Source organism: Scophthalmus maximus, chromosome 2 (assembly GCF_022379125.1).
Source record: "Scophthalmus maximus strain ysfricsl-2021 chromosome 2, ASM2237912v1, whole genome shotgun sequence".
In the NCBI taxonomy this organism is placed as follows: Eukaryota; Metazoa; Chordata; class Actinopteri; order Pleuronectiformes; family Scophthalmidae; genus Scophthalmus; species Scophthalmus maximus.
This window is the reverse complement of record NC_061516.1, coordinates 22,643,215-22,667,726: the sequence shown is the minus strand read 5'-3', so window position 1 is coordinate 22,667,726 and position 24,512 is coordinate 22,643,215. Positions and strand designations below refer to the sequence as shown.

General features: G+C 43.6%; 3 protein-coding genes across 5 annotated transcripts; 1 reads left to right on the top strand and 2 right to left on the bottom strand.

The window, feature by feature from the left end:
* The first annotated feature begins 1,460 nt into the window (after window positions 1–1,460).
* On the top strand, window positions 1,461–13,160 carry supt20 (SPT20 homolog, SAGA complex component). Of its 3 annotated transcripts, none has more exons than XM_035626087.2 (24): window positions 1,461–1,578; window positions 2,077–2,173; window positions 2,363–2,398; window positions 2,600–2,725; window positions 3,415–3,541; window positions 3,649–3,752; window positions 4,005–4,121; window positions 4,216–4,269; window positions 4,589–4,728; window positions 4,850–5,006; window positions 5,361–5,417; window positions 5,535–5,612; window positions 5,790–5,959; window positions 6,046–6,078; window positions 6,196–6,307; window positions 6,597–6,702; window positions 7,031–7,186; window positions 7,371–7,683; window positions 7,770–7,882; window positions 8,479–8,534; window positions 9,315–9,425; window positions 10,084–10,174; window positions 10,742–10,830; window positions 12,105–13,160. In XM_035626087.2, the coding sequence occupies exons 2-24, from the start codon at window positions 2,171–2,173 to the stop codon at window positions 12,252–12,254; spliced, it is 2,499 nt and encodes an 832-aa protein (XP_035481980.1). In that variant the 5' UTR covers window positions 1,461–1,578; window positions 2,077–2,170; the 3' UTR covers window positions 12,255–13,160. The 3 variants fall into 3 exon arrangements, with proteins under 3 accessions (XP_035481980.1, XP_035481979.1, XP_035481981.1); XM_035626086.2 differs by having other exon boundaries at window positions 1,462–1,578; window positions 7,767–7,882; XM_035626088.2 differs by lacking the exon at window positions 10,742–10,830 and having other exon boundaries at window positions 1,462–1,578; window positions 7,767–7,882.
* A 141-nt stretch (window positions 13,161–13,301) lies between these two features.
* On the bottom strand, window positions 13,302–16,831 carry exosc8 (exosome component 8). Its single transcript, XM_035626089.2, has 11 exons — window positions 16,735–16,831; window positions 16,502–16,538; window positions 16,337–16,400; window positions 15,516–15,589; window positions 15,358–15,403; window positions 15,153–15,258; window positions 15,030–15,075; window positions 14,815–14,911; window positions 14,608–14,728; window positions 14,418–14,524; window positions 13,302–13,525 (listed from the first exon to the last, which is right to left on the bottom strand). The coding sequence occupies exons 1-11, from the start codon at window positions 16,818–16,820 to the stop codon at window positions 13,407–13,409; spliced, it is 903 nt and encodes a 300-aa protein (XP_035481982.2). The 5' UTR covers window positions 16,821–16,831; the 3' UTR covers window positions 13,302–13,406.
* Window positions 16,832–17,057: 226 nt separating this feature from the next.
* Window positions 17,058–22,895, bottom strand: LOC118300750 (prenylcysteine oxidase-like). The gene is made up of 7 exons (XM_035625445.2): window positions 22,500–22,895; window positions 21,352–21,558; window positions 20,952–21,126; window positions 20,361–20,572; window positions 19,529–19,669; window positions 19,002–19,413; window positions 17,058–18,765 (listed from the first exon to the last, which is right to left on the bottom strand). Exons 1-7 carry the CDS (start codon window positions 22,606–22,608, stop codon window positions 18,516–18,518), a joined length of 1,506 nt encoding a protein of 501 aa, XP_035481338.2. The 5' UTR covers window positions 22,609–22,895; the 3' UTR covers window positions 17,058–18,515.
* Between the last annotated feature and the right edge of the window lie 1,617 nt (window positions 22,896–24,512).

The following is a 24,512-nucleotide window of genomic DNA, read 5'->3' as shown; positions in this document are numbered from 1 at the left end:
TGTTAAATATAAATACTAAATGTTCAATTTAAATGTTGAATCTAAATATTAAATGTAACTGCTAAACGTTTACATAAAATTTAGTATTTAGATGTAACATTTAACATTTAGATTTAACACTGACATTATGTTTTTACAAGAAAAGTAAAAAGTTCACAAATTTTTTTTTCAGGTCTGGTCAAAATTACGTCACGACAAATCTCCACGGTCAAGGATGCTTGCTCATTGTTGGAACTGTTGGGTTTCTTTGCAATATTGTGAGGTCTCGACCTTACTATGTAAAGTGCTTTGAGATAATCTATGTTGGCGTTATACAAATAAAATTGAATTGAACTGAATATAGACGTCTACGAGAAATTACTCTCTTTGTAAATCATGGTTGCATTTAGAGTAAAATGGACAGTAGAGCACCGTGGATACAGCTTGAGTGACAGCTGGTCTGTCCAATCAGTGCAACGGCGCTGGTCAAAATGCGAAACTCAAGGCTTCATAAGGGCAGTTCACAAACCACGGTGGGTTGCCACTTGGGCCTTGCCCTCTTAATTAATCCATCCTCATGCAATCCCCATATCCCCGGGAATTGCAAACTATATTCGGCTCCAACAAACTCAAGAAGACACATTCTACACGCGCCAGGGAACCGCAGTGGCGAAAAAGACATTTTTCGGTGGTCCCCTCTGCAACAGTGGGACTGAGACTTACACTACGTCCATTTCCCCTCGAAACTCCGTTAAATGACATCGCTGATCACCATCTCCATGAGGTTACATATTAACTATGCATAAGTAACTCATACAACCCCACTTCAAAATCACTGAATTATCCCTTTAATGTAAGGTAGGTCCAATTTCGGAGGAATAAAAAGTATCAAAATATCACACTATGGGGTCGGTCACGTTTCTAAACAAATTAATAAAACATCTAATAATCTTGCGGGGAACAGTACATGATTGAGTTGTGTTCTGTTTAAATAAGAGCCATCTGCTTCTATTCATAAAACAGTAACTGCTGAGCAAAATATCAGAGGATCCTATTACAGGTGTAAAAAAAATATGCAAAACTGCCCATAAGAATTTCGCCAACACACGTTCTAACACCTTTGGGCGGCAAATTACATATCTTGTTGATTCATTTTTTAATGAAAGGAATTAAATGCAAAGCCTGCAGCAAATAATAATTATAGGAGGGCTTCAGCAATAGAGTTTTCAAACACCCTTTTGGCTAATAAGAGTGGTTCTTTTGTTTTGTTTTTGTATCTATGAATTACTCCCCCACACTTCTTTTTAAACAAATGTTGGCTACATATATTTTTTAGCCTTAGCGAAAAAGTAACTGTACCACTGTGTCTAATAGTGGAAGAAAAGTTGATCAGTTTTTTTGGATCAGACGCTCGTCGTGAAGTGGGCGCTTAACTGTGGCCCCGCCCACCGCTGGGTCAAACCGGAAGTTTAGCTGTTGTTGTCACACTGGAAGAAAATGGCCGCCGCTCCGACTTTTTCTCAATGAAGACACTGATATTTCAATTTCATTTCGTCGTCTTGCATCGGAGCCACGGTCGACCGCCATGCAATCCACAAGGCAAGTCCCCCCTGCTCGCTGACATCGACGTCGCCTCGCCGGGTCGCGCCTCCGACGGCGTAACGTCGTTAGCGTGGCGGGCAACTCGCAGCCCGTCCACCAGGAACGGGCTAGCATGCTAACGTTAGCCACGTTAGCTCCCACGGCCAGGCGTCAACGGGCTCGCTGCTGCTCAGCCACTCTCTTCGCTGCGCGCTCGGTCACCTGGGTTCGCGTACCGTAGCCACACGGACAGTTCCATCCAGCCCGAGGCTCGCAGTGCGGGTGTCTACTTTGCTGGAGCATTTTCCTTTTTTCTTCTTCTTCCTAAATGTAGGCAAAGGGTGAAACACTTTCGCTCGTCAGTTTTCCATAGCTGTGCGCGTGTGGCAAGCTGAGTGCCAGTCGAGCCATTTGGCTCCAGTGCTTGACCTAACAGCCTGTCGACTGTCTGCGTCCTGTCCCCTGGTGTTCGACTGTGCCGCACGAAACACGTGTGCTGTGTGTCTTGTTGTACAGGGTGTGAATGGTCACTGTAGCGAGGTGACAGTGTGGGGCAGAAAGGACCGCGTCGTCTCCCGTCACTCGCCTCGCAGCTGGACGGTGGACCACGATGGTGAGTTCCCTCTCGCCCTGCTCCTGCGTCTCTCCACACCCCCACACTGATGTTTTGCAGCAGGTTCAAATAGGCCAGCACCATAACAACCCTTCCCTCACCAGGCGTGACCCAGTTGGTCTCCACCCATTTGGGGAGATTCCCATTGTGATCGAGCTGTTTCTCTCTTCTTTTTTTTTTCTCCCTCAGCAACAAGTTTTGGAATATGCATCGGATCGAGCCGAGGTAAAAGCCGCCGTTCCGCGTTTTTCTTCTTCTTCGTAGGAAGAGAAATGAACAGAATGCACTCATACACATACACAAACACACACACACACACACACACACACACATCTCTGTGCACGGCCACCCGAATGCACTGACAATGTTAGTCCTGCACTGTTCTGTCCCATCATTCATTAATCCGGTGTATTGTCCATTATTCAGTACATTGTTGAAAGTGCTCGTCAGCGGCCGGCCAAAAGAAGACTTTCGTCCGGCGGGAGGAAGAGTTTGTATCAGAAGCTCTATGAGCTGTACATAGAGGAATGTGAGAAAGAGCCAGAGTTAAAGGTTTGTATTATGCAACTCTCGACTCTTGTTATTACTTGTTTATTCCAATCTGCAGGGAATGAGTGGGAAAGTTTGATATTTTTTTAATACATTAAACGGCATGAAAGAGTGCTAATGCCAGAGAAGCCAGGAGTTAGATTTACAATATGTGATTTACAATACTCTAGTGTATTCATACTTGTCAATACGGCTCATATCTTATTTATATTGTACTATACATGTACATAATCTGCACTTTACTGCTTTTTTGCACTTCTGGTTAGATGCTAACTGCATTTTTTGTCTCGTACAAAGTTGAATCTAATCTAATATGTACTTTCCTAACTCTTGTGTTCAAAGCAATGATTCAGAGTTCATTTCTGATTCGTTTACTGTTTATTAGCTGCTATATGGAAATAAAGTGATCTATATGTTGTCAGATTGATTGGTTAACTTGAGTCAACATAGATTTTGTCCAAATGATAATTTATAAATGCTGTACATTGGCATTGACGATATGAAATGGCCGTGCTTGGCTGTTATATTTTCTTCTACAAAAGTATATTAAACCTCCGTTTAGGAGCTTCAACTCTTGGAAATCAACAATACCATTTTTCTCACAAAGTTGGCATGGATATTATTGACATATGGCCGTTTTTATGCCAGATTTGTGTCTTATGTACTTTTTTTTGTTTGTTGTTTTTCTGAAGAACTTGAGGAGAAATGTGAATCTACTGGAGAAGCTGGTGTCCCAGGAATCCGTATCATGTCTGGTGGTCAACCTGTACCCTGGGAATGAAGGCTATTCCTTAATGCTCAGGGGCAAAAATGGATCTGGTGAGAGAAGCCGGTCAAGCAGTTACCCCGAGTCCATCCAGTTGTTTTTAAGTTCTGTTTACCAAAGTCACGTCATCTGCATTATTTACATGTGTGTTGTTTTTTAGATTCTGAAACAATTCGTCTGCCATATGAAGAGGGGGAACTGCTGGAGTACCTAGATGCTGAGGAGCTGCCTCCTATTCTGGTGGATCTATTGGAGAAATCCCAGGTTTGTATGCATATATGTGTTTGCATACATCATTTAGTAGTTTTTAAAATGTGACTGTCAATGTTAGGTAACTATATTAGATTTAAATTAATCATACTTAAAGTATATAGTACTAGTATAGCATATAATACTTAATGTATGATGGGTTTCAGTTGTTGATGTCTCCAAGGTTTTATTGCTTATTTCTTAAATATCTCTATTTGTTTTTAATCTATCTGTTGGTTTACATCCACCATTTGCATTGTATCTCAGGTGAACATCTTCCACTGTGGCTGTGTAATAGTAGAGGTGAGAGACTACAGGCAGTCTGGAAATACCAAAATGCCCACCTATCAGAGCAGACACGTCTTGTTGCGGCCAACCATGCAGGTAAACCAACATTCACAACAAAAAATTCCAGTTGTGCAACATAAAATGAATGAACCTACAGTTGACTTGTTAATACTTTGTTTTTACCCTTTAGACTCTGATCTGTGATGTCCATGCCATGACTAGTGACCACCACAAGTGGACACAGGTAAAGCGTCATGTTTACTATCTATGACACTTAACTAATCCTGATGTATGTCTTATTAATTCACCCACACCCTGCTTCAGCACAGCTCAAAATATTTTTTTGTGTTTATTTTAAAATATTTTACCCTGATACTTAATTTTTCACCAGCATATATTGACCGTTGAATCCATTCAATTTTTATTACGGTAAAATGCATCTACAGTGCTTCAAGTTTACTTAATCATTATAGTAGGCAGTCCTCCCTTGTGCGTCTTGTGTCCTTTTAGCATCAGCACACTGCGCGTGTGTTTTCTGTAGCGTCTGCTTTTCTTTGTTTCAGGACGACAAATTACAGCTGGAGAGTCAGTTGATTTTGGCCACAGCCGAGCCTCTGTGTCTGGACCCTTCCATTTCTGTCACCTGCACAGCCAACCGCTTGCTGTACAACAAACAGAAAATGAACACTCGCTCCATGAAACGGTACACAATGCACTCACCAGGGTCAGAGTTGACTCACTTTGAATGCCAGGCATCACGTCGGGAGAAAATGTTAATTTTCCCGTTGAAATGGAAGACATGAAAAATGATGTCTGCATTGCAGGTGTTTCAAGAGGCACTCTCGAGCGGCACTGAACAGACAGCAGGAGCTGTCCCATCTGCCCATGCCACCGCAGCTGCGACTCTACGACTACCTGCAGAGAAGGAAGGAGAGGAAACCGGCTCCCGTCGTAGACCTGAAGATCTCAAAGATCGGAAATGTAAGTTGTGAAAATACCCCGGATGATATAACCATATCTGCATGATGCACATGAAGTCAACTGGGGCTTTTTTACCACTCTCCCACATGATCAAATTGTTGTCCACCCACCTGTTTTGTCTGTCACGACATTAACGTATTAAAATGAAACTTGAGGAAATGTTTCTTCCCAGGATTGCGGTCGGCCATGTTTAAATGTACATTTTCCGGAAGGGATCAGCCAAAGTGTTTTACCATTGTTGTGGAAATTCTCTTCACCTACTATATATTGTAGGTCAGGGCATGCTCTCGCATTTGTTTATCTTCATACCTCTTTTTGTTTTTCTCCTGGCGTCTTGTTTGTCATCACCCGCAGTGTGTCGACATGTGGAAGCAGAGCAACTGCCAACTAACTGTACCGAAGGAAATCGATGTAAGTAGCTTGGCGTTCCTCTATTACACTGTCACTTGTCACATCTGAAGCACAGTCCTGACAGTCGTTATCTTTGGCACACCATACCAGACGGATTTGTTTGTGTTGTTGCTCTAGGTGGAGAAGTACGCTGTGGTGGAGAAATCCCTGCAACTGGAGGATTCTCAGCCCACTACTGTGATCTGGCCCGCTGAGGTAAATGTGTCCGCGACATTAACATTCTCTGAGGGTGAAGATCAATGATGGCTTCTTGTTGTCAGAAAAAAGAAGAGAGCGGTTTTGTGTAACATGTAATGCCCCTTTTTTATTTAAAAAAATTTAAAACATTTTCGTCTTTCATTCAGTATCGCTTGGTCCACTGTTTTTACACAGGAAGTTATAGACGACTACACTTTTGAGTGTGAGGTGGGGGGCCAAGCACAGAGGACCAAGGTGTCGATCTTCCAGTCAATGGGGGATCCACTGGTGTATGGGAAAATCTACTGTGCAAAAGAAGCAAAAGCAGAGGAGGACAGCACAGACCTAAAGCTCATACATCCCCCGTAAGGACAGTCTGTGAGCCAAGTTAAATTTACTGGATTTGAAATGGCCACTCTGAACTTTCCATCTCTTTTGTCCTCACTCACAGCTTCCTCATAGGCTCGAAGATCGACGCAGACCGGTGAGTCACAATGTTTTCTTTTGTTGAGGCGCCCATCACCTCAGATACACTTATTTTCAGGGATATGCCTTTTTGGGAGCATGGCATGATTTTGTTGTGTTTTTGTCTGTTTCACAGGTTTCTTAATCAGTACAAAGGAGTGTATGAGAGAGATGTGAAGTGTCAGGTCAAGATGTCCCATAACTCAGGCACCGTGGGACAGGGGCCTGCCTCCCCCAGCAAAGATGAGGTAAGTTCCTCTTTCCTTGGACGTAGGGAAGGTTTGAGATCGTTCTGGGTTTATGTTGAACCCTTTTTCCTTCTTCCTAACTTGTCTTTATTTGCATTTTTGATGATTGTAATTCCAAATTTAACTCTGATCTTAAAAGTGACTTGTATATTGTATATTGAGCCCAATGAGAAATTGAGAATGAGTTAAGTATTGACCATGCTGCCGTCGTCACTGGTGAGATATTTGCTGTAATGTTATTGTCTGTGATGCACTGTGGCTAACAAACTTGTTTAAATGTCATCAACAGGGTGATGGTATTTCTCCAATTGTCCAGACATCTGTTTTGGGGAAAGTGGTGAAGCACAGACCCCCTCCCATCAAACTGCCTTCAGGCTCAGGCAGCAGTTCCTCAGGTACGTCTGAAATCCAAACATGTTGTGGCCCCACATTATTCCTGTGGCACAAAACAGATACAGACTGTACAGTTTCCGGAGCTTTTGTCTGCCAGCCCCAGTAAATTTATCGGAAAATGTGCGAATGAGCCCATGAGAGAATAAAGGCGGAAAATCCCACAGCGAGCGGGCGTGTTGATTGCTGCAAACAAAAAACTAGTTCTTAGATGTGAAGTTATAAGCAGAGCAGGCTCGGTGCAAATTCCTGCGTTTAACCAGATCTATTTGTATTTTCCCCGTTTATGAAAAAGTTCCATTAGATATGTTAACTCCCCTTTTTCCCCCTCAGGTAATCCATACAGTTCACAAACCACCAGTGGTCTGCTCAAGTGTCCTACGCCCCCTCCAGCCAAAAGCCAGTCTCTGAATAGGAAGCACTCGATGGAGCTGGGCCAGGTGGGCCTGCTGTCGCCTGCCTCCCTCTCCCCGATGGGCTCCACACAGAGTGGGTGAAGTCCAGTCTGACTACAGTTACAGAAAATAAGTTGTATTGGAATATTATACTTTAGCTCTCAAGTTTTCCAGATCTGGTAATTATTATTTTTTTGATGTAATGTTGAAGGCAAGGGTCCAAGTCTTATGGTATTGTATACTGTATGTCTTCTTGATTGTTTTGTCTCCTCTTTAAGGATCAGGAACCCCCAAGCCATCCACCCCTACGCCCACCAACACGCCATGCTCCACCCCGCACCCTGCCGACTCCCTCGCCGCTCCTCTCTCGGGGACCCCAACACTCTCGGACCCTACCATGGTTCCGAGCCAGTCGCAGGCTGCCCTCCTTGCGCCGTTCACCCAGCAGCAACTGGCCCTGAGCCAGCCGCTGCCCGTCATGACCATTCCCCTGCCCACCATGGGTACGTCCATCACCACGGGAACCACCTCGTCGCAGGTCATGGCCAACCCCGCAGGGCTGAATTTCATCAACGTCGTCAGCTCCGTGTGGTAAGAAAATGAAGGTCCCCCGATGCTCTGCTGTCACTCGCTCGTCATTCTCCCCTGTAATGACGACCCTCTACTGTCTGTAGCAGTCCTCAGACCTTGATGAGTGGCTCCAACCCCATGTTGGGTCCAGGCCTTAACCTGAGTGGAATACTGCCACCTGGAGGACTGATGCCCACCATGCAGTCCGCAGCACAGACTGGTAAGAGATTTGCAATTCCACGTCACCTTGTGGGCAGCGGTCAGTGTTGATATGACCTGCAGACAAGCAAATTAACCAATTTACTAACATTTCTTTGAACATAGTAATGGTGGATACCAGCTGCTGAGTCTAATTTCTGACCTCACTGTAGAGGACGAAACAGTAAGACCCCAGTTTACCAAACTGGATCCAACAGGAAAAATGTTTTGAGAAGGTTGAACACACTGGCTGCTTCAAGGAGGTGTCTCTATCCTCAAAAGGCAGTCTTCATTTCTTTTAGCCCTTTATTACATACAAAATGTCACAAGGCCACGTGGACATGGACAAAACTTCTAACCCAGCCCCCAACCTCTCTCAGGAAAAATATATCCCCAAAAAGTCTTGATTACATTAAAGGGAATTCAAAATCACCTCTCAGTACAGGTTGAATGTGCGACAGGAGTCGCTGATGTAAAAAAGACATTTAAAGAAAACGCACAGAAAGTTGTTATGAGAAAAAAAAAATGCACAAGGTGCACAATGTACAGCCTCAGTGTAATTTAAATAAAACAGTCTGATTGGTTTTACGAAAGAGTTGTTTGTGGTTTGTGTTGCAGGGGGTCATTTTGGCCTGAACAGCAGCACCAGTTTGAGGCCACTGAACCTACTGCAGGTGTGTAACACCGTCAGTTGCATGCACTGGGTTTTTGTTTGTCACCTGGAACTGGTGGCGTGCTGTGTGCGAATCACCTGCACTGCCTTTTTTTCCCCCTCGCTCGTTCTTTTCCTGCAGCTCATTACATGTACACCTTATTATCAAGTTATTCCCGAGCCACAGCGGCGTTTATCTTAATGTATGTTATGCCCTGAGTGAAACTGAACCACTCACCCTGACACAATCACTGCAACCCTCCACTCTTCTGAGGAGAAGCGAGTCTTAGCAAAAGCCCCTTGCTGGGGAACGTCAAGTGATTGTGCAGAAGTCAAGGGATAGTCCACACATCCAGAAAATGGTCCAAACCTACGGCTAGCCTGTCCACTCCGCTCTGCTACTGCCAAACAGCTTGCTATGCCCTCATTGCGAGGGGCGGGCAGCCACTGCTCATCCAAATCACTTCTGTTTTCTGTTCTGGTTCCTCAATGATGGAACAAGCTCCCCATTGACATCCGGACAGCAGAATCCCTTCAATGCTTCTGTCGCAGACTGAAAACTCACCTGTTCAGACGGCACCTTACTCCCTGAATTTATTATTTACATGACGTTATGGTAGCAGAGAATGTGTAGTTACCCCGTGTTGTTTGATTGGTTTGTTAATTCTCCCATTTCCCCCTGCTCTTGTGCCCTCTGCCCCTCCTCTCTCCATCCCCAACCCCTTCCTTTATCTTCCTTTCATTCCCCTACTTTTATTTTTTGTTTGTTTGTGTGCTTTTTAAAAAAATGGTACGTTCCCAGATCCCCACTGGTCCTCTCATCTTTAACTCTCTGCAGCAGCAGCAGCTGTCTCAGTTCTCCCCACAGCAGAGTCAGTCGGCCACCTCCAGTCCTCAGCAGCAGGGCGAGATGGTGAGATACACCGTCACATTTTGCAATTCCAACACATACAGGCATATGCAGTCAATAGAGTGCATGTTAGGGAAGTTGTAACTGAGCCAATGGGCATCATGTCAGTGTATGCCAGAAGGAAGCCAGAACTCAAAAGGAAATGGTCCACGGGGATAATTCAGCGTTTTGAGAAATATGACTTTAGAACTGTAGAATTTGAAAGTGCCCGGGCGACGCAGCTGAAGCCCAGACTTGAGTCACAGTGGAAAATCTGTGGCATGACTTCATGGCAGCTGTCAAGAAGCTCTTAGTAATACAAGAGCAAGTTGGAACAAAGCTGCGAAGAATAATGGAGGAAAAAGCCCAGAATCCCAGCAGTGACCTACTCCAGCACTGCAGGAGAAGAAGCTGTGACCGTCGCCGAGACATCTCCTAACCCAACGGTTCTCGACCTTTTGAAGTCAGGCGGGTGTACGCATATTCATTTTTCTCTCCCCCTGAGCTGCCAGCCAAGTGTCTTGGTTTTGCGCATGAAGCAGATTTTCCCCCTTGGTATATTTTTGAAGCACAAACTCATGTGCACACAGATGTTGATTCTCACAAACACACTAAATAACATCCATATTAACGCAGATATTACATCACTGGCACAGACAGTTACCTTTGACCTTCTCCGCAGGGCGACCAGGGGTTGGATCAGAGTTTAGGGAACCAGCAAACGGCCGTCATCAACCTGGGAGTCGGAGGCTTTATGTCTCCACAGGCGGCAGGTATGAACCACCAACCCCCCCTAACACACACACACACAAACACACACACACACACCCTTAACTAGTACTAATAAGATAAGATTGACTAATGTATTCATTATTGTAATCACTGTACATTCCAACTCATCATTTTTGCTCATGTTCCTCTTAACGAAGAATATAACAACCGACAGGAGAGACTGAACTTCCCGTTCTTCTCTGCTACATTTTCTTTCTTCTTCTTTTTCTCTCTGTTGTTGTTTTGCCCCGACCCTCACGTTTTTCCCCTTTTCCCGCTCACTCGCACTTTTCTCATCTCTACCCATTCGTGCTACTTCCACTTAACAATCTTCACGGACACGGTCATGAACCCTCCCTCCCTCCATCTTTGTGTCTTCTCTTTCTTCCACTTTACCTCCACCCACGTGTGTGCCCCCCCCCCCCCCCCTTATGCTCGGCAATGTCCACCTTTTTTTGCCTCTGTGCATTTATTCTTCACATGTGATTCCATTCCTTTGCCTCTCTCCCTCTCGCTTTCACGTCTTTCCCTCTGGGGCTCCCTCTACCCCTCCCTCCCTCCCCCCATAGTGCTGTCCCAGTTGGGCTGTGGGCTGGACGGGTCTGGGCCCCCGCTGCCTTCTCCAAGGCTTCAGCAGCAGCACCAGCCACAGATCCAAGTAATACAGCAACTTTAACATATGTATACACATATATACATGTTTCGTAGGAGCCAAACACTGAGACTAGATCATCAGCCGACTCCGTGCCTTCAGTTAGCGGGCAGCTGTGTTGTGCTACATTAAAGACTTATCAGTCCACGAATGTCTTGAATCATGTAAATTTACTTTATGACATGTATTCAAGTCAAAAAAAAAAGAAAAGACAAGGATATATTAATTTTTTTTATACCCACCTGCTTAATCTTTTCATGAACTCTTTGTTAACACTTAAATGTTTTTTGAAAACACTTGCTAACAACTGTGTTTTGTATGTCAGAAAATAAAGAAATGTTTAAGAGCCTGAATTTAAAGGGCACGTGGTATAATCAACCATGAAAGACTAATGAAAACATAATAAAAATCATGAGCAATAACAATATATTCTTAATTATTTAGGTTAAATCATCAAAATCCTCCTCCTCCACTTGCCTTGTGGGATTATTTTATTTGATTGTTGTAGGTCCCACACCTTTCACTCCATCTTGTGTTGTATGTTTGGTTAATATGTTGTTTGACAAAGATCACAGCCGAGCTTGTGGCACATTCTGGTGGCAGCGACTAACAGCGCGTCGGGGCGGGAGGCATGTTTCTTACAGAGAATGACATCATCTGAAATAGCATTGTTGGGGGAAACCTACTGTTGAAAATGTTGCTTAACTGCAGCGTGACAGATTAGAGATGTCCTGTTACACTGTAAGCATGAAGCGGAAAGTGTTGAGATATATATATTTTTTGCCCCGTTGAAGTTGCTGACTTACTCAGAGCAGACAGCACGGTTGCTAAGCTGCATGTGTGTTGTTGCCAGGGTCACAGCCGATAATGTGTGTCTCCAGAACGCCACTGGTGCTGCTTGACTGTATTCTGCCTCAATCCCCAACACCCCCCCCCCCACATCTCTTCCTCCTCCCTTCCCCTCTGCAACCCATTAACCACTCTTCTGTGTTTTCTCTGCACACTCCTGTACGTCGTACCAGGCTTCAGTTCAGCTTCACTAACCCATGCCCCACTCAACAACATAAGATGTATTACGACACAGAGCGTTGTGTCGGTAATGTAATCAGCGAAGAGAGTCTGCTCAACACTGGTGCCAGCGAACGTGTCTTTAACCTCGCTGCAGACGCTTACACGCACCTAAAGACCTGCTGACGACGAAATGCATTATGTCGCTTGTAGTAACACACTGAAATCGCCTCTGATTTGTTGTTCTCCATCTTTCTTTCTGCGCTGGACAGTTGCAATTCTTGCAGCACCAAATGCAGCAGCAGCAAATGGCTATGGGAGCAGCGGCGGCTCCTCAGGGGGGAGCGCAGCGGCCGCACACCGCCAGCCAGCCAAGAAGTAAGAGGAAGAGGAGCACGCCACAGCCCCTCCCCAAGTCGTGACACGACAAAAAAAACACACTAAGAACCCCTTCCCACAGCTACACGAGAACATGAATGATCCATACTGTGCTCTTTGTCTGCCTCACTGTGGAGACTGCAGACAAAAAAAAAAAAAAAAAGGACTTTTCTTCTGCCATTTGTTTGTCTTTTTCTAGCTGACAAATTTGTATGTAATGGTTGTCGGTGAGGTTTTGGAGAACCTGAACGGTGCACACGCACCATAGAGGGTGGGGTTTGATATTTTTTTTAGAAAACGGGGAGCCTGATGCCGAAAGAACCTTATTGGTATTTTTTTGACATGAAATAGAAAAAAAAGATGGTTCCGGTAGGGAAGTGGGGGCTTCCACAATAAAGCATTGCCCCATCAGGAAGACTGAGATGATCATGAATGCACAGCCTCGCAAGCCTTCCTGATCCTCCTGCCTCTGCTAGGTTGACCCCCCTGGTAAAGGGCAGTAAGCGATTTTAATCAAGTACACTTTTTGATTTTTCGCCTCAGCCCTGGCTCTGTAAAATGTGGTGCCGACAACACAACACTGTGCAGTTTGTAAACATCATTCCCCGACACATTGAGACGTGCTGGCGACAGACGCTACGACTCAGGGGGTTTGTCTCCCACACACGCACGAGGCTGCGGGTTCGAGCCCCGGCCAGTGCAGTCGAACTTTCTCCAAAATCGCTTACTGCCCCTTTAAGGATCCCAACTGAACTCGACGACACCAAATCCTCCGTATAACCATTACATGTGAAAATGCAGATGTGATCTTGGAGTAGTGGCCGGGGGGCAGCTCTCTACCTCTGTCTGTTTGTTGGAAGTCTTTCCTCTGTAGGTCGCATCCTGGCACAGGGCTCAACGCGAGGTCTCCAGATCATCACGATGCAAGACGACGGCGGACCTGCTTTTGAACAGCACATTTTTTTGAAAAAAGGCATTTTCCTTTTAACGAGGAGTTCAGGAGCCATTAGCGTATTCTTTTACAAGACATCGACTTGAGTGTGTGCGTGTGTGAGATGTTTCCGGACACTGAGAAATACTTTTTTAAGCGGTCTTTGTCAGCAGTTTTATTGTTATTAAAAAGAATATATATTGACAGTGGAAAATACAGCTTTTAGATAAAAAAACAAACAAAAAAAACAGTCGTCTGAGGCTCTTTATTGTTCCATCTTCACACTGTGTGCGACTTTGTCGATGAGTTTCTGGATCTCTCTCTGCCGCGCCGTCGCTCGGCTGATGCACTCCTGCAGCTTCTGTCCAGACATCGACGTCCCACCTGAGCCGGAGGGAAAGATGCTTCAGCGTCAAAGAACAGTCAGAATGATATGTTTTAATGCCCACGGCCGCAATAACAAAGTTCGCCAGGTTTACAATTGTTTCAGGGAGGCAGCACTCCTTGTGAGATGACGTCGGAGCAGTATAGGTGGACTTTACTCTTGACACGCAATTCAAAGGTAGGTCATGAGAAATGTATCACAGCAGCACCAACTGCAAAACTGCTAACACAAAAATATCCCTAAAAAATACAGTAAACTAAGTAAGCTCCTACATCAGACTGAAAAACTAAAAGATCACCCTGCTGCCTCCAAAACTGCTTTCTATGACTTGATTTAACGGTATCATTTAATAAGTTAAGATAATAAGATTAGTTAAATAAGCAGCCATATTTAGGCCTCAGCTGCAATTTAAGCACTCTTCTAGTCTTTTTTTCCACATTGTTTTACTGAAAGTACAGAATATCCCAGGATTAAAAGGAATTTAGGGCCAAACGAGGAAAAAAACATATTTTTTCCCTTTTGCAATATGAGAATAAAGTGGAAATGTCAAGAATGAAGTCAAACTAAATCACAGGAAGATTTTTTTTTGCATTTCGATTATATAATTTAAATATTGAGACTCAAGTCGACAAATCCAGGAGCGACTGGCAGCTGTGAGATCTGCATTCTGACATTTTGTTAATATTTTCATATGTTCCTCTATTTTTTGTCTCGGAATTAAAAAGAAAAGGTTATTCTCGACATTTCAACTTTTTTCTCGAGATGCAAAATGGGAAAATTGTTATTGTCATTATTTTTCTTCTACTTGGCCCCAATATTATTTTTCAGCCCAGGGAGTTCCTCATGAGTTTTTCTTCGCGTAACCAATATAATACAACTGTGTGTTCTGACCTGGTTTGTGGACGGAACAGAGTCGATCTTCCTCATCGGTCACCACGGTGAGCTGAGCGGTCGCCAGACTCTCCTCCTCGGCCGTGGGGTCTACGATCAGTATGGAGCTGCACAGAGAGCAGGGTCACGGTCTGTTATCATCCTGTCTGGACAAACTGAAACTTAAAAAATAAAAAACTCATCTACTTACTCGTCGAAGATACAAAACGAGGTGGCCACCGGATGTTTGCGAATACACAGCCCTTGTCTCTTTTCCGAGTTCACCTCTGGTGCACTCGTCTCTGTGTTGAAGGTGACCTCTGGGAGTCGTGCTGTGGGGGACAGGGGGCGCTGTAAAGTCAATACACTGATGAAAAGCAACTTGAAGAAAGAGATTGATCTTTTTCACAACACATACTGTTCTTCAGGGCAGCCAGCAGGGCAACGATACAAGCGTCCAGCAGGTTCCCATCGTAGTCGAGACACATCATGTCACAGTAGAGCACCCAGCAGAGCTGCAAGCAGTATCAGCAAACCATGATCTCAACATTTACAACAACCCAACGGCACCAGTGTGTGTGTGTGTGTGTGTGTGTGTGTGTGTGTCTGTGTGCGCGCGCGCGCATGGTTTACCTTTCCCCTGTCAATGCACAAGTCCTCCGTTTGTATCACTCCAGAGCTGCGGGAAAAAAAAGCTTAGGTTAGTAAAAGCGTTTGGCAACAAGAAAATCTAACGGAAACAAAAACCTGCTGCACCTTTCGATTACATCGGCGATGAACTGGCTGGCAGCCTGGGCCTGCTCTCCTGGCGGGCCAGGACGGAACCGAGACGAACACAGGGGCGGCAGGTCCACGTTGGGCACTGACGTGGACGGGGAGAGCAACTGCAGTCAGTGTCCATTAGGACCCAAATTAAGATACCAGCAGCTATCAGCATCTGACACCTACATACTGTACGTACCAATGTAACCTTTACCGGGTGTTTCCACTGTGGGGTTTGCCAACTCCTGCACATGACAACAAAAAACAGATACAAGACAGGAGTAAACATCTGTTTACCTGATCAGAATTCAATGAAACAATGTTTGTAACTGATGTGTTCACGTCACGACATCTTACCGCTTTGATCCCACACATGACCGTAGTGTTTCCAAACTTCACCAGCGCTGAGCCGTTGGCCGTGGATATGGAGCCTGAATATGAAGCACAAGAAAATTGACGTTTGTATAATTACATGAATAAAAGCAGAAATAAATAGTTTGGTTCTGTATTTCTACGTTTATTTATTTTTCTACATGTATCTATTTCAATATTCATTAATTTATTTCTACATTTATTCATTTATCTATTTATTTCTACATTTATTTATTTGAATATTTATCTATCTCTACATGCATTCATTAATTTCTACATGTATTCATTTGTTTGAATATTTAATTATTTCTACATTTATTAGAATATGTATCTATTCCTACATGTATTCATTTATTTCTACATTTATTAATTTCTACATTCAATTATTTCAGCATTTATTCATTTCTACATGTGTCTATTTATTTCTTCATTTATTTTTCTCAATATTTATCTATTTCTACATGCATTAATTAATCTCTACATGTATTCATTTATTTCAATATTTAATTATTTCTACTTTAATTTCAATTTTTATCTATTTCTAAATGTATTCATTTATTTCTACATTTATTCATTACTACATATCTATTTCTATATTTAATTGTTTTTCTACATTCATTCATTTCTACTTGTGTCTATTTATTTCAATATTTATTTCTACTTTTATTTATTCATGCATTTATTTATTTATCTTTTTTTTTTTTTTTTGTCCTTCACACCTGAGTGGAGACTACAAAATAATCCCATGTAGATTAAACACATCCACACATAATGAACTGTGAGTGATGATCTGAGCCGCGTCTCACCGATGTTCAGTGTTGTGGTCCTGAACTCTGACAGCTCCCGTCCGTCAGGTCGACAGTTTTCTTTCTGAAGGGGGGGGGACACATGTTTCGGAGGTTATTCTGCGGCTGACACTGGCATTATTAATAATAAATAAATAGGATAATCATTTTTTTTTCATCACTGACCAGGAAGCTCCGGTGGTACTCGAGAGGCTCGACGGTTCTGCGGGAGGAGGGAGACGCAGGTTAACGGTCGGAACCATCATTGAATATACACAGGTATCAGCGGTGACGGATCTGATTGACAAGCGGACCGGAACCACTCAAAAGTCAGTTCCATAATTGTATTATCTGACATTGAAACACGTTCAAAAATATGCATATGACCAGTGAAAGAGCTGCAGTGAGTTCCAACTTACTTGAAACCAGCCGCCATGATGTTTTGATTAACCACGTGGGTTTGGCTTTCCGCACTACGGCAGCCCGGAGAGCGGAAGTACAACATGCGATCGCGATGTGAAATCAAATACGTTCCCGCGAGAAGATGTTCAGTATATGTTCCGTTCCTGATTGTCAGAGCTCCACTGTCACTTCACTCTTCTTCTTCACAAATGACACAGTGTCTTTATTCGCTCTTGGAGGAATTTTCCTCACAGAAATGAGCAAAAGCTTAAAAAAACAGAAACTTTTTAAATATAATAACCATTGATATAAATGAGTAACGTCATTTTCGACACAATCGTGGGGTTTTTGGAAATAATTTAATCTGAAGCGTTTTCTTTTTACATGCCACAATCACATCAATCAACTGAAGCACTTCATAAGGAAACAGTCCATAAATCCACATCAGTCCAATCCCTCTGTTACTAATCAATAAAGGAAGGTGTTTCTCATAGTCTTTCTCATAGTAAAAAAACAGTCTGGTTTCTTAAGTTATCACCAATATTATTATTCATTTTTCATCAATCTCCATTTCTGGAAGTTTAATGTTCAGGTTCCATCTTCATGTGTTTTTCCAAGGTCACGGTGCATATAAGGAAAGCAGGATCTCAGCTCGAGTGGTGAGGGAGGAAAGTGTCCTGATCACCGTCAGCAGCTCCACAGATTTAAATTTTGCCCAGTGTGGAAGCTTGTTGGTTCCATCCCCACGGAAAAAAAAATCCTGCTGTATAAGGCAACAAAAGCAGCAGGAAGGTGAGATAATGAAATAGTCTTAAAGCAAAGGAGCAATAGGTCATAGCACCAGTGGCCACTACTACCATGAGTCACAAGCAGCCATTTTAAAGCGTCTTATTCATGCTCAAGCCCACAAGGGTCAAAATATTTTTTTTAAGTCGTGGACACAGGAATATTTATTTACACATAGCAAATGCGACTCGAGAAACCCGCCACCCAATATCTACTGAGATAAACATCAACTGGTGTTTCCTACAGTTGCTTGGATTCTTAATTTCTTGGCAAAGAAAAGCTCACGCAAATCATTCGAATTATTAGCAAATTAGCTTTTTTTGTTGTTGTAAAACAACAGAAACCTGAAAATGAAAAAAGAGCCCGGACAGATTCCTAACACCAACGTTGGCAGCAGAAGGATGTGTTATCAATTATTGACCGATTGACAAGCAGCTGCGTCGGAGAGAAGCAGTTACATAATAATAATAATATTAGCAATAACAATAATGTCCCAAGAATTCATTGTTCAATGTTCCAGAGATAACTGTATATAAATACTTTAAAGTCCTTCTTCCACCAACAATTAAAATATTTTGTACGTTTCTGTTCAAAATATTTTGGAAGTTTTACAAAAAAAAAATATTCTAACCCGTTTAATATCTGTGAAGCACATTTCCAAACACCTGTCATCTCTTAGCATTTACCGACAATAAGTTTGGCTTTGGTTTCCCTCTCAGAAAAAAGCTGCCCGAATCATTTATTTAAATATCCAAAACAAAAAAACAGTGTTTGAATGATATATATATCATATATATATATATATATATGAATGATGATCAACAGTAAAGAGACTGAAGTTCACAGTTTTCCACCCCAGTGCTGATAACACCTCCGCTCGTTTCCCGCTCTGGTATCGCGACCTTTGTCGGATCTCAGTTCCTGCACTTGGTGATGCTACAAGAGCTAAATTACTCAGAATCTCTGTCTCTACTTCGATACTTTGCTGTAGCACGTCTCGGCTTTTTCAGGGTCATAATTCTGTCTTGATCCTGTGCATCAGATCTCTCTGGTCCACCGTGTCCAGCTGTCGGTTCCAGCGGTGGTACGCCAGCAGGGCGATGTTCTTGGCTGCCACTGAGCTCATCTCCATGGCGCTGCCGGCCCACTCAATGCCGTTCAGGTAGTAGAGATTTGGCTGGAGCTCCACGGGCGGCAGACCCTGGCTGCTGCCGTAGTGAGAGTACGGCTGCCACTCCGTCACCTGCACCGAGTAGTACGACCTAAAAATTTAAAGTAAAACGGAAAATTTGGACCAAACAACTAATTGATTAATCCATAAAATAATCAACAGATTAATCAAAAAAATGAAAATAATTGATAGTTGCAGCCCTAGTTCATTTCTACTGCTTTTCAGATCAAACTGAAAAGAAAGAGAAAGTGACTGACAGATTATGCAGTGATGATGAAAACAATATTTATTTGCCACATTTACTTTGCCAGGAAGGAAGTGGCTCACCTGAAGAGTGTTTTGAGCTGAGACTTGTCCAGAGGCTGCGGAGAAAACACTTTATAGATTCCAGCCTCCTGCGGCTGCTTGCGCCGGAAGCCCGCAGAGATGTTGACGGGGCAAACGCTGGCCACGCTGTTGAAGAACAGGTCGGGCGTCTCCGTCGTGAGGACGCTGGCGAAGGGGAACAGGCGGGGGTCCGGGAAGCCGAAGAAAGAGGTGTTGAGGTAACCGTGGACGACGGTCGCCACGGTGCTGTGATAGTTGCCGGGGACCCGGTCGAAGGGAAGCGTGAAACCTTGGAACTGGACTCCGGAGCCGACGCTGGCCTCAAGCGGCGTCGCCAACACGACGATGTCGTACAGCTCCGATCCCGTTCCTGCCGCTGTGGTGAAGCTCAGCTGGTACTGGACGGCCTCCTCTGGAGAGCAAATACACAACACCAGTGTGTATTTGAAAAACCCCAAGCAAAACTGTATCTCAATGGATATGTAACTCGACAATGATCACATTCAACCAAAGTCATGGAGAAGTACCTGACTGGACGGGGGAAATGGTGTCAACTTGTGCTTGCAGCAGGTTGGCGTTGGCCATCTTCAGCAGGCCAGAACACACCAGTTTGTTGCCTCCTTCCACCGCCCACTGGTTGTTCTGGGCACCAGCTAAAGACACGGCACCTGAAACACACACAGACACACACATGCTAACTCACAACACTATCCTGCTGCCACCCCCATCTCTCACCTTGCTTTCCTCTCTCAAACATCAATGGGGACGTAGGGTGGATTCGGAAAGTCCTTCCTATCGCGTTTTCCTAAACACTTTTCCTCAACCTCAATGGAAATCGCCATGCGGTCAAGGACAGGGTGAGGGTGATGTTATTGAAATGCGTCTCAAACTACAAATTTCTGAAGATGGACTACAAAAAAGCGTATTTCCACTTTGTGGCATGAGATGAAAATGCTTAATAGGCAACGGTATCTTACGTGAGGACGTGCCTCCCTTCACCGTCATATTCATACTCTTCTTCTTCGGTTTTAATCGTTTAAGTTTGTGCATGGCACGTCACGTTTAAACATTGCTGCCTTTCCTTTTGCATAGGAAGGTCCAGTGTACCCTTTGCTAAGGGAGATAGGAAAGGAAGCAGTGAAAGTTCCTTTCCTTAGCATTTTAAAGAATTCGACCAGCTCTTGTCATGGCTGCCGGTGAAATACTTCCGGGTCATTTCACTCCATTAGGAACCTTACTAAGCAATATTGACAATTGTATCTCAGCCATATGTTCCGCCCAAGGGCCCTAATTTTTTTTCACTCTCCCCCTGTCCCTTTTCTGCTCATCACACCACCCATCTCTCTTTACTCATCTGACCTATGAATGCCGGGATGCTGACGTTCTGCCCGTAGTTGACCCTCATGACGGGCGCGATGACCTCGTCGATGAAGCGCTGCGACACGCCCAGCTCCAGCAGCGAATCAGAAAGCGGCCTCCGGGTCATGTTGATGAAACCGCTCCCCCCCAGAGAGTCCAGCAGCTCCTCCACCGAGCTGAACGCGTAGCCGTGGGCCTGGTACTTGTATATCCTTAAATATGCACGTACACGGACACACAAGAAACAACGGACTTACTATATGAATCTTTTCCCTCATTCCTATCACAAATTTGGGAAAAAAATGATCACAAATTTCTCAATAAACATTTGTGCGTGACAGAAAAAGACAGAGAGATACAGGCTCGATGTGACTGATTTAGAGACAAATAAGAGAGGAGGATAAAGATGCTGGTAAGTGAAAATGGTGGATGAGCATTGTTCGTGTTTCAGGGTAATATGCAAAAGATTTGATGTCTTAGCCATATTTGACAGTCGGGTGTGAGGTTGTGCACTGGCTGACCACACACATCAGTTTGAATGGGCATGCTGTATATCAACAAAAAAGGTAACATTCACATTTTCTGGCGTACCTCATGAATTTCTCCATAATCTCCTCCACCCACATCTGCATGCGTATGAAGCTGATGCCGTAGCGCCACCACAGCCGGAACAGGTCCAGCAGGTACCAGTCCGTCTCCTCGAGAATCATCTCCCTGCCGTTAAACACCGCCGTCTTCCCCGCCACACTGCGGCGGTACTTCAAACCTTGAGGTGCCGACAGGGAGACGACACAAAGGACAAAACACACAGATACCGGGAGTGATTTAATATCTACCTTTTCTGCTCCATTTCACTATGGAGATGGAAATATGATGTTGAAATGACCCAAATTCTCACTTGATTTATAACAACAGTAAACATTTTCCTGACGAGTTTATGTTTTAAATCTCTAGTTTGTGTGTGTGTGTGTCTGTGCGCGTTCAAACCCACCGAGCTGTTTGACAAACTCCTGCATGTGGAGGTTGAGCGAGTGAATGATGGAACCTCCGGACTCGTAGTCATTGTGATTGACGGTCACGGTGGCGAGTCGACCCCCGACCACCCCTTTTTCGAACACGTCCACCTGCACCTCGGGGCCAAAGTGCTGCCGCAGGAAGTGGGCCGTGGCGCTGCCTCCTATCCCCGCCCCAACCACCGCTGGAGCACAGGGGAGGACAGCAGAAGGAGGGGGAAATAACAAAAGAGTGTGATTTGGAAATGTGTCTGAAAAACCAACGATCATCATAAGGATTATAAGGATTACGTGCGGTGCGAACCCTGACGTCAACATCATGGAGTCAGTCTGGGATCACATGAAGAGACAAACTCTGGGACTAAAGTTCACCAAGATAATGTACAAAACTAGCAGAGGATTGTTGCTGCTGTGGATCGCACCAAATATGCATTTGATAAGGTAGGTAAGTTAATCGATAAATAAAGATTAGTAACTTAATTGTTTCTGAAAGCATCCTCATGTTACTTTAATTACCTGGCAGGTATAAACAAACCCGACGAACACACATCCCATACACACTGAACTACAATCTCGTACCTCACACACATTGGAGTTACCAGTACCGTGTAAGTTTTGGAAGGATCTATCTGACATTTCCAGAATTTATTTATATATATATATATATGGTGTCATGTTTATGTTTATGTTTATTGACCAGTATCGCTGTTCAGTTTGGCTATCCTTGTTTTTGCAGAATGACCGTGAGCATCTTCTGGAAAATTGTTGTTTGAGAGTTGTTTCTCAGAGCTGCAACTAACGATTATTTTCATCATCGATAAATCTGTTGATTATTTTCTCGATTAATCGATAAGTTGTTTGATTCATAAAATGGTGAAGAATGTCGACCGTTTCGTTTTGTCCACACACCAAAGATATTTAGTTCACAGAAGCTGAAATCAGAGAATGTTCACTATTTCTCTCATAAGAACTACTTGAACCGATTCATCCATTATCAAAAGAGTAGTCGATTACTAATCGATTAACCGCTGCAGCTCGAGTCCAGACACAGCGGCCTGTAACGGTCCCGGTGGATGCTAACGTTAGCTGTGATGTCCGACTCTGAACGCGCCGCTTCGCTCTTTACCGATCTTTGCGGGCGGGACGCCGTCGACCTGAGCGTGTCTCTCCGGGTCTCCGACGGCCGAGCAGGCGGACAGCAGGGCGGCGAGCAGCGGGAGCAGGGAGCCGCCCATGGCCGCGGACAGAGCCGAGATGACCGGGGGAGGAGAGGGAGACGAGCTGCGGTCTCTTCCCTGCTTCTGACACACGGGGCAGTTTGCTCAGCACGAGGCCACATTCACATGTCTGACGACTCTGTTCCCCGAATATGAATCAAGTTTTCTTTACATGAGATGCTGCACAACAGTGAGCTGGAAGTGACAGTGATGATACTGATGATGATGATGATACAAGTCACTTCATTGATCGATGAGCGGCCGTTTTACATCCACATCCGGCAACATGCGTTAATCCGAACTGGTAGGTTGTTGTTTCGGCCAATCACAGCCGTCCGAGCCGGGCTACGTCAGATAACGGAAGTGAACGTGCTACGCGATTGTCGACACTGGACAACATATCACCATGACGCAGCACTGATACTGCTGTGGGGAGTTTATGCTTTTATGCAGAGCACTGGACTAACAATAAAACAATTAGGCCTTTATTCCAAAAAGAGATGGTTAATATTCCTTACATTATCCGATATTGGAACGGTTTAGTAGAGTGTGCCTTGGAAGAAAGTTTGGTCTTTGCCTTTCAAATATGTGCTTACTAATAAAGTGAGAGAAGTTACATTTAAATTAATTCACAGATTCTACCCAGCAAAGTGTGTACTTAAGAGGTATAAACCGAATATTGAATCTGAATGCTCTTTCTGTAAAAGCTCAGATGAAAATATTTCCCATTTGTTTTGGAAATGTTCATATACAGAGAAATTCTGGTCAAATGTTCTTCAGTTCATCCAATCTCATTTTATTACAGATTTCTCTTTTTGTTTTAAGGATGTCTTCTTTGGTGTAGTGGAGCCTAAGACAAAGAGAGTAGGAAAGTATTTTATGATGAATATTTGGACTCCATAAAATATTCAAAGAACTGTAAAGCTATGAAGACTGTGCAAATATATTCAACACTTGTGACCTCCCATGACGGATGTTGGAACTCTTCTAACTGTAGTTGATGATATGAATTAGACTGCCTATGGATTACCCTGGATGGATTTTGTAGATTCCCTGGAATATGAATTGATCATTATTTATTTATTTGTTTTGTTGTTGTTTGTAAGTGTATTTGTGTTATATGTATGTGCAAACTGTCCTTAAAAAAGTTATTGATTGAAAAAAAAATCATGACGCGGCACAACGATACAACACAACACACATATAATGCCCCTCATATATTTTTCAACCTTTTTTTCTGATTAATTGGTGGATAGATGACACCTCAAAATCTGCTCTCACACTAATACCCGAATCAGGATCAAAGACCAATTACTGATTTAAATTATGAGCTGAATTAATTATTAATGGGCCACTAGTGAATAGTTTGGTGACAATATTTTTATTGTTCTGTTATTTAACCACACAAACGTTAAATAAAAACACATTTCAGATGTGAATAATTTTGTCCGAGATGAGGCAAGACATACTGACACATCCACAGAAATGAAAATATTCCAGCGCTAGGAACAGTGTTAATGAACCCAGGATGAGGTCTTATATGATGGATCCTTTTTCATTTATTTTTTTTAATTGATCTTCAAACTTTGTATTGGTGTGATTGATATTTTGGAGATCCCTTATGAGATGTCCCTTATCCAAAGCTGTTTCAGTGAATTGTTGCTTTTTTCTAAAAAATTGTTGCCATTAATTTTATTAACACAAAATAATCCACTTATAAATTTCTCAGAAACTGGTTGTTGTCTGGGTGTCCGGGGAAATTTGAGGTCAACAGGGGCCTGGGGTCCAAGAAGAGGTTCATCTGCTCCTCGTTGAAAAAAAAGAGGTTTGGGTCGGAACTATTTTCTCAATGTGATATGAGGTTCCAGAGGTTCATTACAGTAACAATGAAGCTGTAGAAAAGAAATCCACATGACGACATA